A 12,508-nucleotide genomic window follows, 5' to 3' on the forward strand; every position below is an offset into this window, starting at 1 on the left:
GAAAAGTACAGCACAGAAACAGGCCCTTCACCCCATCTAGACCATGCTGAACTACTTAAGCTGCCTACTCTCCTCGACTTGCACTGGAGCTATAGTCCTCCATACCCCTACCATTCATGTACTTGCATCAAACTTGTCTTAAGTGTTGAAATCAAGCTCGCATACAGCACTTGCACTGTCTTACTAAAATACAATTCAAAATGCATGTAGTGTGTAGCACAGTAAACAGCTCACAGTCCTAGTAACGAAACGTCAGTGGTGGCAGGGTATTCATTAGTCTCACAGCCTGAGGGAAGAAGCTGTTACCCAGTTTGGCAGTCCTAGTCCTGATGCTCCTGTACCTCCTTCCTGACAGTGATGTGTGTTAAAGACCCTCAACCACACTTTGGGCCCTTCATCTGCAACACTCCCAGCAAATGACACATAGTGGGGAGAGAGACCCCAATGATCCTCTCAGCAGGTTTTACTATCCGGCAGTCCGACGCCTCGCAGCTTGCGTACCACCAAACGACACAGCCAGACGAGACTCTGTACAGGATGGTGAGGGTCCTTCTCGAGGCACCACCTCTTGAAGATGTTCTCAGTGGTGAGGAGGGTTGTGCTTGTGATGGAACTGGCTGAGCCTACGACCCTCTGCAGCTTCTTGCGATCCTGTGCATTGAGGCCTCTGTACCGGTGTAATGCAACGAGTCAGAATGCCCTCTGCAGTACGTTGGTGTAGAAATATGTAAAATGGCTTATAAATCTTAAAAGCTTAATATCTTCGTAATTTCCCTGATCAACTTGGTCACACCTTATCAGAAAAAAAACATCCTTAATTCTGCACAACCCGCCCACACCTTCTGTGCTAATGAGAATGGACTTGGTTTCCTCTCAAAGGCAGGCCAGGCAGCATCTATGGAAATGAATAAACCAGTCAATGTTTCGGCCTGAGAAGGGGAGGAAGAACCTGGAGGTGATAGGTGAAACAGGAGGGAGGGGAAAGAGCTGGGAAGATGAAAGATATAAAGGGTTGGAGGAGGGGGAATCTGATAGGAAAGAATAGAGAATGATGGAAGAAAGAGAAAGATGAGGAGCACCAGAGGGAGGTGATGGGCAGGTAAGGAGATAGGAGAGAGAGGGAATGGTGAAGGGTGGGGGCAATTGCCAGAAGTTTAAGAAATCAATGTTCATGCCATCAGGTTGGAGGCTATCCAGACAAAATGTAAGGTTTGCTGCTATAACCTGAGTGTGGTCTCATCGGGGGAGTAGAGGAGGCCATGGATTGACGTGTTGAAATGGTAAAGGGAAGTGGAATTGAAATGGGTGTCTATTTTTTCCTTCATCCATCTTCAAAGCCCTCACCTGCATCTCTTCCATTTCATACGTCTGCTCTCGACTCGCCACGCCAGAGGTAAGGGTTCCTCTTGTTCTCACTACCACCCACCTGCCTCCACATCCAGCACCTAATTCTCTGTAACTTCCGTCACCTCCAACAGGATCCCACCAGCAAAGACATTTCCCCCCCCCCCCCCACACCCTTTCCGCTTTCCGCAGTGATCACTCCCTACGCAACTCCCTTGTCCATTCGTCCCTCTCCACTGATCTCCCTCTGGCACTTATCCTTGCAAGCAGAACAAGTGCCATACCAGCTCCTACACCTCCACCCTCACTACTATTCAGGGCCCCAAACAGTCCAACAGGTGAGGCAACACTTCACATGCGAGTCTGTTGGAGTCATATACTGTGTCTGGTGCTCCCTGTGTGGCCACATGTTTATCGGTGAGTCCTGATGTAGGTTCGGAGACAGCTTCGTCGAGCGTCAGACGGAAAAAGTGGGATCTCCCGGTAGCCCATTTCCATTCAGACATGTCAGGACCATGGCCTCCTCTACTTCCGCAATGAGGCCACCCTCAGACTGAAGGAACAACTCCTTATATTCCGTCTGGGTATCCTCCAACCTGATGGTATGAACATCGATTTCTCAAATTTCCAGTAATGTATCCCCCCTTCACCACTGACCATTCCTGTTTCCTTCTCTCTCCTATCACCTCCCTCAAGTGCTCTTCCTCCTTCCCTTTCTTCCATGATCTTCTACCCTCTCCTATCAGATTCCCCTCCTCCAGCCCTTTATATCCTTCACATCAATTTCCCAGCTCTTCACTCACCCCCCCCCATTTCACCCATCGACTGCCACTTTGTGCTTCTTCCACCCCTCCTTACTACTCTGACTTGTTATCTTTCTTTTCCAGTCCTGAGGAAGGACCTCGGCCCGAAACGTCAACTATTTATTCATTTCCATAGATACTGCCTGACCCGCTGAGGTCCTCCCACCCCGTTTGTGTATTTTGCCTCGGATTTGCAGCATCTGCAGATTCTCTCGTGTTTTTGTTTTCCTCTCCCAGTTCTGACGAAAGGCCCATAATATTAACAGTTTCCTCCAGAGCAATTTCTGCTGCAACCTTTTGACCTCCCCTTCCGACGTCCTTCAGCTACTGAGCCATCAGCGGCCTGCCTCCCAGAGGTCTTAATAACCACATCTCGCCTGAATTAAGGTGATTAGCAGAATACAGAACGGACAAGAGGATCAGGTGAAGAGGAGCCATGGCGGAGGGGTGAGGAAACTTTGGGAGGAGCTCTCTTTCATGGATACCACCTGAATGTATGGCTTCCTGTGGAAAACCCAGGAAAATGTGTGACTCGTATCAGGAGAGCAGGGGAGGAGTGAGGCGCCATTGAACTGGGACCCAGTGTGCTCTGGGGAATCTGGGAGACGGCTGCCAGACTTTTTTTCAACCCGACTCGGTGACAGCCTCCGCAACTCTCCCAGATCAAGGACTCCAACCCCCCCAGGCCCCTTCATTCTGGGATTCGTCAGCCAAGGGAAACATACTCTACCGTCTGGCCCTGGCCCTACAGTGGGTCCTCAGCCACCGAGTGTCTCCCGTCCTGACCCCCGGCGGAGACAGCCGGGCTTTGTGAGGATGGAGCCAGCAAGTGGGATTCCGCCAAGGTTAGATCAGCCACGGCTTTAAACGGTCCGCTCCTGCCTGGGATGGCGTGGTGTGAGGGCTATTGGAGGAAACGACCTTTTTTCCCGATGTCTGAGCAGGTGGGATCACCCCCCAGTCCTCCCGCCCTCCACGCTGCTCGGTGTGGTGCAGAGAGCGGCCCTCCCTTCCTCTGCTTCGCCCCGCCTCTCCGTTCCTCCCATCGCCGCATTCACAACGCTAAACCTTGGTTCAGTCGGGAGGCGCTGTCCCTCTCGCCATGGCCGGGGGGTTGCTCGCGGGGCTCGCTTGCCTGCTCGTTTTGTCCGGGGCCGCGTCCTGTGAGTACCTGGCGCGGGCACCGGGACCACGGCCGCCGCTGACCTCTCCACCCACGCCCTGCTGACAATCTCCTCTCTCCCCCCAGTCTCACCTCCCATCCGCCCTCTCCCCTCGGCTCCCTTCCCCACGAGTTGTTTCCCAGAGATCCTTCGGCCCGTCAACCTCCTGCTGGGAGCATGAACTTGACAAATTTGTTGACGTATCTGATCTCTGTTTTTAAAAGGCATTGATGTTAGATTAATGTCAGTAACCCAGAACCTGCCGGAACTCAGTCCTCACAATGCCGACTCGCGCACCAGCAGTGTAAACCTCAGCCTGCCGTCCCCAGCCCTCTCCCTCTGGGACTGCCCTGTCCGTCATTGATCCTTGCGCTCCCTGGGCCTTCTGTCCCTGTCTCCTGCTCTGGTGGGTCCTGTTCCCGCTGAGCTTTGTGACCGACCCGTCCCTGTCCGCCAGGCCGGCCCTCACCTTAGTCCCTGGGGTGATCTTTGACCAAGGCCGCCTGTCTCCACCCCTCCAGTTTTCTCCCGTCCACCGATGGTCGCTGGGTCCCGTTCACCAATGACCCTGCGCTGGCAAGGCCCCATGGAAACTAGGTCCCGCTTCCAAACTCTTGGTGACCCACACTTCTTCCTAGCCGGGCTTTAGTCGGTGGTTCTTGAGCGACCATGGTTCCTGGAGATGGTCCTTGTAACTTATCAGGACGTTGACGAGGCTGCGCTTCAAAAATTGGGTTCCCTGCCAAGTGAAAGATACCATTAAAGTGAAAAGGTCGCAAAAATTTACGAGGGATGTTGCCGGGATCTGGGATTGAGTTATGGAGAAAGTTTGAGCAGACTTTCACTGGAGCACCGAAGTTTGAGGGGCGATCTTATAAAATCGTGAGGCAGATGGAGGGGGGGTGAATGCACTCAGTCTTTTCCTCAGGGATGGGGAATCGAGAACTAGAGGGCATAGGTTTAATGTGAGAGTGGGGAGATATAAAAGGAACCTGAGGCGCAACTTTTTTCACCCAGAGACTAATCAGTAAATGGAACCAACTACCGGAGGAGGTAGTTGAGGCAGGTACATTAACACGGGTCATGGTCAAGTTCATGGATTGGAAAGGCTGCCTTAGATGGATACCGGCCAAGGGCTTAGATTGGAACTGCTGTCAGATTTAGGCAGAGGGTTGGCGGGGCGAGAGGCACGAAGATCAGGGCAGTCACTGGGGCCAGGAGAGACGCCTGTGGTGGTGAGTAGGCCTACTGGAGAAATTCAAACACAAAGCAAGAGGAAATCTGCGGATGCTGGAAGTCCAAGTTACACACACAATGCCGGAGGAACTCAGGAGGCCAGGCAGCATCTATGCTAGAGTGAACAGTCGAGTTCTCCAGCATGCTGTGTGTGTTACTGGAGAAATTCAGCAGGCCAGGCAGTCTGCGTGGCGAGAGAATCGAGAATCCCACCGATGCAGCCCCCGAATCCGGAGGGTCCCAACCAGAAACTTCGACTCTTTATTCCTGTCCATAGATGCTGCCTTCCTCCAGCACTTTGTGTGTGTCACTCTGGATTTCCAGCGTCCCCGGAATCTTCACTGCGAGAGACCGTAAAACGTAGGGGCAGAAGAGAGGGGCTAGGGTAGCCAAGTGCGCCCGTGGTGAGTGTGGGTACGCAGGTGGCGTGGTGGGTGGGATGTGACAGCTGGGTGGCTCGGTGGAAATCCTACCCCAGATGCTGACCGCGGGGCTCCCGTGTCCGCTCAGTCCTGACACAGAGGCGGGCCGCGCAGTTCCTCAGCAGACCGAGACGCGCCAACGTTATCTTCGAGGAGCGCAAGCAGGGCAGCCTGGAGCGCGAGTGCGTGGAGGAGTTCTGCAACAAGGAGGAAGCGAGGGAAGTCTTTGAGAACAACCTGGAAACGGTGAGCACGGCTGCTGGAACACGCGGCTCGTGGCGGGAGGGAGTGGCGAGGGATCTCCGGGAGGGGGGTGGCGAGGGATCTCGGGGAGGGAGTGGCGAGGGAGCTCCGCGTGGCGGGAGGGGGTGGCGAGGGATCTCCGGGAGGGGGTGGCGAGGGATCTCGGGGAGGGGGTGGCGAGGGATCTCGGGGAGGGAGTGGCGAGGGAGCTCCGCGTGGCGGGAGGGAGTGGCGAGGGAGCTCCGCGTGGCGGGAGGGAGTGGCGAGGGATCTCCGGGAGGGAGTGGCGAGGGATCTCCGGGAGGGGGTGGCGAGGGATCTCCGGGAGGGAGTGGCGAGGGATCTCCCGGGAGGGGGTGGCGAGGGATCTCCGGGAGGGGGTGGCGAGGGATCTCCCGGGAGGGGGTGGCGAGGGATCTCCCGGGAGGGGGTGGCGAGGGATCTCCGGGAGGGAGTGGCGAGGGATCTCCCGGGAGGGGGTGGCGAGGGATCTCTGCGAGGCGCTGAGGGAGCGCGGCTGTGGTGTGCCTGGTGCTGACATTTATCTCCTCTCTTGGCAGGAGTACTTTTACCCCAAGTATCTGGGTGAGTTGTATGTGAACCTGTTGTGTTTGGAAACCCGTTTGTGTGTGTGGGGGGGGGGGGGGAGCTATGACGAGGTTGTGTGTGTTCAGCCCCTCTGCCTTGTTCCCACCACCGCAGAACTTCCTCTCCACCTGGAGGATCTGCAGCTTGGGTTTAAGGTGTCCAATTTCATCAGAAACCACACAGTTTTTGTGGGGGGGGGGGTCGGGGTGTATTTTCCGTTGCCCCACACAATTCCCGTGAAGAGGATCAACACCCCACCTCCTGGGAACGTCGGTCCTACCCCGTCTGCCCTGTTGGTGGAATAAACCCACCAGTCATACAAAACGCCTTGTCCCAGTTCCACACAGCAAACGCTCCCTGGTATCTCCAACCCCAGAATTTGCCCCCTCCCCCTCGGTTAATCCTACACACACCCTCTAAGTTTGCCCCCCCACCTCCCGCCTCCCAAAGGTTGCAGGGAATTACCCCTCCCCTGGTTTGCTCTGCCTCTGATCAACATGACAGTTTGAGGTAAATCCCCCACCCCCCCCCCCAGTATGGGGTGGTGGGTGCAGTTAAATCTCAGTGTATACACTGAGGGTAAATCCTCCAGGGGTTTTTTGTGGGAAGGTCAACTAGCCCCCTTGTGGTAGGAGGTGTAAATCCTGGACTATGGGGATAAATCCCAGGGATAAGGGTAAATCCCAGGCATATGAGCGTACCTCAGAGATATGGAGGGGGGAAATGCCAGGGGTATGTGATAAATCACGGGGTTATGAGGGAGAATCCCCCTGTGTGTGCTGTGTTGGTTTACCCGTCCTCTCCTGCATTGCACAGACTGCCTCAGCCGCCACCGTTCTCACCCGTCCCAACGGCCCGCTGGAAACCTGAAGAACTGCATCAGAGGTACAGGAATGTGTGGGAACGTCCGGGGGTGTCCGCTGGATTCCGGAATGGTTCCAGAGAACTAGAAAATGGAAAATGTCACTCCACTCTTCTAAAGGGGAGGGAGGCAGAAGAAAGGAAACTATCGGCCAGTTAGACTGACCTCAGTGGTTGGGAGGATGTTTGAGTCTTATTAATGATGTGTTGCAATGAATGAGGCGAACCCAAGCGCAGGACACAGGCACGGAGATTTAGTTGGGATGCAGACTCGGGCGTGGGCATTGACCGGCAAACAGGAGGGAGAGCAGGAGACAGGCGGGATTTATCTTGCATGGAGAGACTGGGTTTCACAGATAAATCTCGGTACTGAAGCAAAACTTCGGACTCACAATCCTAAGCGGCCGGGAAGCGTTAATTACCACACTGGCAAAACCAGTGATCTGGCAACTAGTGGGTGCAAAGCTGGAGTTCTTTCTTTCATTCTTTTTCAATCTTTTTATTAATTTTCAAATTGATATACATAACAACAGTAATAGTGCAAAGAGAATGGGATTACATCATTGATAATTGCATATACGAATATAAACTAGAAATAACATAAGTATACTGTCTTCCAAACTCTTAATGTAATTAAACATGATAAAAGAAGTGAAAAATATCAAAAGAAAAAAAAACCCAAATTGAAAAAAATAAAAAAAATAAAGTATACTGAACTAGACAAAGCCGGGCTATTATATTACATCGGATAGAATCATTAATGTCGTTAGTTCCGCTCCTCTATCCATACATTTAAGGTTGATAATAGGAATTCGGAAAGGTCAAGTTACATCATATGAAAGTGTTGAATATGAATTGTTCTTCAAATTTAACCGAAGGGTCAGAAGTGACACTTCTGATTTTTTCCTAAACTTAAACATGACATAGTTTGGGAAAACCACTGAAGAATAGTAGGAGGGTTAATCTCTTTCCAATTTAACGAAATAGATCTTCTAGTCATTAATGTAGCAAAAGCAATGATCCGGCGAGCTGAGGAGGATAAATAACTAAGCCAAAAATTGTGGTAATAGCCGGAGCTCTCATACAGCAGGTCTTGATGAAAACCAGGTATGCTGTCTTCAAAGGGAATTAGGAGAAAATGGGGAACTAACAGTCGGGACTGTGACACGATGAGGTTACAGGATATTTGGAGGCACATGATAAAATAGGCCAAAGTCAGCATGGGTTCCTTAAGGGGAAATCGTGCCTGACAAATCTGTTGGAATTCTTTGAGGAAATAACAGGCAGGATAGACAAAGGAGAGTCAGTTTATTTGGATTTTCAGAAGGCCTTTGACAAGGTATTGCACATGAGGCTGCTTAGCTAGATAAGAGCCCATGGTGTTATGGGAAAGGTACTAGCATGGATAGAAAATTGGCTGATTGGCATAAGGCAAGGAGTGGTAGTAAAGGAGGCCTTTTCTGGTTGGTTGCCAGTTATTAGTGGTGTGTCATGGAGATCAGTCTTGGGACTGCTTCTTTCCATGTTATATTTGGATGAAGTTATTGATGACTGTGTGCCACATTTGTGGATGATACAAGGGTAGGTAGAAGGACAGGTGATGCTGAGGAAGCAGTGTGTCAGCAGGAAGACTTAGAAGGAATGGGCAAAGAAGTGGCAGATGGAATATAGTGTAGGGAATTGCATGGTCACGCACTTGGCAGAAGGAATAAAGGACTGGACTATTTTCTATGTGGAGAAAATACAAATATCAGATGTGCAAAGGGACTTGGGAGTCCTCGTGCAGGATTCCCTAAAGCTTAACGTAGCCTTGTCTTGTCTCTTGTGGTCTTATTGTCTTATGAAAATCTGGGAATGTCTGGGAACATCTAGGAATGTTTTAAAACTCTGGTAATGTTGCTGTAGGAGAGACTGTAAGATATAGGAATAGAATTAGGCAACTATCGAGTTGCTCTGCCATTTCATCATGGCTGATCCATTTCCCTCTTGGCCCCAAGCTCCTGCCTTCTCCCCTTAATCCTTCATGCCCTGACTAATCAATAATCAATCACCTCTGCCTTAAATACGCCCAATGACTTGGCCTCTACAACCACCTGTAGCAACAAATTCCACAGATTTACTACCCTCTGGCTACAGAATGTTCTAAATGGATGTCCTCTATTCTGAGGCTGTGTCCTCTGGTCCTAGACTCGCCCTCCATCCTCTCCATATTCACTGTATTGAGTCCTTTCAACATTCAATAGATTTCAATGAGATCCCCCTCTCATTCTTCTGAATTCCAGAGAATACAGGCCCAATGTTATCAAACAATTCTCATATAATAAGCTTTTTGATCCAAGAAACATTTTTGTGAACTTCCTTTGAACCCTTTCTAATGTCAGCACATCCTTTCTGAGACAAGGGGCCCAAAACTGCTCACAATATTCCACGAGAGGCCTCTCTGGTGCCTCATCCAGCCGCAGCATCAAAGCTTTGCTTTTACATTCTAGTCCTTTCGAAATGAATGCTAACATTACACTTGCCTTCCTCACAATCGACTCAATCTCCGAAGTAACCTTTAGGGAATCCTGCCCAAGGACTCCCAAGTCCCTTTGCCTTTCAGATTTTTTTTATTCTCTCTCCATTTAGAAAATAGTCTACGCTTTTATTTCTTCTACCAAAGTGCATGACCATACACTTCCTGACACAGTATTCCATCTGCCACTTCTTTGCCCATTCTCCTAATCTGTCTAAGTCCTTCTGTCATCTCTTTGCTTCCTCAACACTACCTGCCCCTCCACCTATCCTTCTATCGTCCACAAATTCGGCCGCAAAGCTATAAATTCCGTCAAACAAATCTTTGACATATATAATGTAAAAAGATGTGGTACTAACACAGACTCCTGTGGAACACCACTAGTCACTGGCAACCAACCAGAAAAGGCCCCCTTTATTTCCAGTTTTGTCTCTTGTTTTGTCCATGCTCTATGTATCAAGTCAAGTCAAGTCACTTTTATTGTCATTTCGACCATAGCTGCTGGTAAAGTGCATAGTAAAAATGAGACAACGTTTTTTCAGGACCATGGTGTTACATGACACAGTACAAAAACTAGACTGAACTATGTAAAAAACAACACAGAAAAAAACTACACTAGACTACAGACCTACCCAGGACTGCATAAAGTGCACAAAACAGTGCAGGCATTACAATAAATAATAAACAAGACAATATCTTTCTTGTAATACCATAGGCTTGTAACTTGTTAGGCAGCCTCATGTGTGGTACCTTGTCAAAGGCCTTCTGAAAATCTATACACACATCTACCCATTTTCCTTTGTCTATCCTGTTTCTTATATCTTCAAAGTATTCTAACAGATTTATTAAGCAAGATTTTCCCTTACGGAAACCATTCTGACTTCAGACTATTTTATCATGTTCCTCAAAGTGCCCCAAAACCACACCCTTAACAATCGACTCCAACATCTTCCCAGTCACTGAGGTCAGACTAACTGGCCGATAGTTTCCTTGTTTCTGCCTCTCATCCTTCTTGAAGAATGGAGTGACATTTGCAATTTTCCAGTCCTCTGGAACCATGCCATAATCTATTGATTATTGAAAGATCATTACTAATGTCTCCACTATCTCTTCAGCCAGCTCCTTCAGAACCCTGGGGTGTAGACCATCTGATTCTGATCCTGGTGATTTATCTACCTTCAGACCTTTAAGTTTCCAAAACACCTTCTGTCTCAGAAAGGCACCCAGGGCCGACCCTTTTCTCACTGTTACCATCAGGTAGGAGATACAGAAGCCTGAAGGCACACACTCAGCGATTCAGGAACCAGCTTCTTCCCCTCTGCCATCCGATTCCTAAATGGCCATCTCGCCTTTTTAATTAATTATTTCTGTTTTTGTACTATTTTTGGTTTAACTATTTAATATACACACAATTATTTATTTACTTTTCTATATTTATCATGGTATTGCTGCCGCTAAGTTAACAAATTTCACGGCATATGCTGGTGATATTAAACCTGACTCTGATTCTGAAAGGTTCGAGTGTGGTCCGGAGTTGGTTCCACCTCCCCCCCCCCCCCCCCCCCCAACTGAGTTTCTCCCTCACCTCAGGGTCAGAGGTTGTGGAGTTCAGGCCTAACCAGAGACTTGAGCACAAGGTCGAGGCTGATACACTCTGTACGGGGCTGACGGGATACAGTGCTTACTCAATGTGACTGCCCCCAGCCACAATGCAGATCTCCCTGGGTAGTGTTCATGGGTTCATTGTCCATTCAGAAATCTGACAGCTGAGTTGTTCCAAGAACTGTTGAATGTGTGTTTTCAGGCTTCTGTACTTGGTCTCTGATGGTAGGCCATGTGGAGAGGCCGTTCAGAATATGGGATTTTGGCAGCACGTCAGACAGAAGGGGGAGCAGAGTGGGGAGAGTCGAGTGCGGGGTGAGGGTTGGTGCGTGGGGGGGGGGGGGTGAGGGGTGGTCGCCCAGGGAGCAGGGGTGCAGTTAACTGGATTAATGCCCATTGATACAGATAGGGGCTTTCGGTAGCAAACCCCCGACCCCTCCCTCACCCCGCCTACCTTTAATCTTGCCTGTTTCCGCAGACATCCCAGACCAGTGCTCGCCCTCGCAGTGTCACCGTGAGGGGTCTGTCAGCTGCGTGGACGGGAAGGCTACCTTCAAGTGCATCTGCAAGAAAGGATGGGAGGGCGAATGGTGTGAGAGAGGTGAGTCCAGCTCAGGGACTGTTCCCATCACCCGGCTGCTGACCCACACTGACCGGCTGCAGGAGCCCATCGGTCTGTACGGAGGGGGCCGGCTGTTGGTCGGTGGGAGTTAGGGTAGTCTCACTGGACCATGGTAACTGTCCATCTTCCTAAAGCCATTCTGAGAGCTCTGGTACACTGTGTAGGCCATCAGCAGGTCAATAACACAAGAGAGTCCGCAGACGCTGGAAGTCCAGAGCGACGCTGGAGGAAATCAGCAGGTCAGGCAGCATCTACGGAGGGGAATGTACGGTCGATGTTTTGGGCCCAGACCCTTCACCACTCCTGATGAAGCCCCTGGACACTCCCTTAAAGTTTAATTCTGCTGTCCCTTTCTTGTTACCACCCTCCCTCCCCCTGTGTGATCCGTGCTCTCCCCTCCCCATCCTCCAGCCCCTTTGCTTCCCACAGCCGGAGGCGGCCGTGTCAGATGTTACACCTTCCGACCAGAGGAATGCTTCCCGGACCAGCCCCGCTTTGCCTCTTCCCCCGATTCACCTTTTTCCAGCTGAGGTCCTTCAGCCCATCCAGCTGAGCTGGCTCCACAAGCAGTGTCTCTTCTCTTCTGTCCCACGTTCTCCCACGTCTTTCCCCTGTAGGTGATAATCCACCCCCTGCTCACCTGTCACCTGCCCTTGCCCCACTGCTTTCCTCTTTCAGTCCAGGTGAAGGGTCTCAACCCGACATGTTGACCATTCATTTCCCTCCACAGATGCTGCCTGACCTGTTGAGTTCTTCCAGCTCACTTTTTGCTCCAGGTTGCAGCATCTGCAGCCCCTTGTGTTTCTGTTCATTGCCTTTGAAATTTTTCCAGCCAAGTGGCCGTCTCTGTGCTGTAAGCTGCGATCAATGGTTTACTGCTGGCTGTGTGAGACATTTGGCCTTAACTCTGACCTCTTGCTTTCAGTACAGTCACTGTACTGGAAATCCTCCAAAACCCACCACTGGAATCCTCATCTCCCCCACACGCTCACATCCTGAGACTGCTCTTCACTGGCTCTGCGTTAGCCCCCTCCCCAAAGAGACCACATCATCGCCTTCGGGTCCGTGGGACACCGAAGACGGAGAGAGTGAGTGATTAACTATCTCAT

General features: G+C 50.7%; 1 protein-coding gene across 1 annotated transcript in view; it reads left to right on the plus strand.

The window, feature by feature from the left end:
* Positions 1-3,175: 3,175 nt before the first annotated feature.
* pros1 (protein S) overlaps positions 3,176-12,508 on the plus strand; it is a 44,038-nt gene continuing 34,705 nt past the window's right edge. The window contains exons 1-5 of the mRNA XM_073028973.1: positions 3,176-3,310; positions 5,057-5,214; positions 5,772-5,796; positions 6,616-6,684; positions 11,256-11,378. Of these exons, the coding sequence (XP_072885074.1) occupies positions 3,250-3,310; positions 5,057-5,214; positions 5,772-5,796; positions 6,616-6,684; positions 11,256-11,378 (436 nt within the window). The 5' untranslated portion in view covers positions 3,176-3,249. The remainder of the gene's footprint in view (positions 3,311-5,056; positions 5,215-5,771; positions 5,797-6,615; positions 6,685-11,255; positions 11,379-12,508) is intronic.

This window comes from Hemitrygon akajei, chromosome 2 (assembly GCF_048418815.1).
Source record: "Hemitrygon akajei chromosome 2, sHemAka1.3, whole genome shotgun sequence".
Lineage (NCBI taxonomy): Eukaryota > Metazoa > Chordata > Chondrichthyes > Myliobatiformes > Dasyatidae > Hemitrygon > Hemitrygon akajei.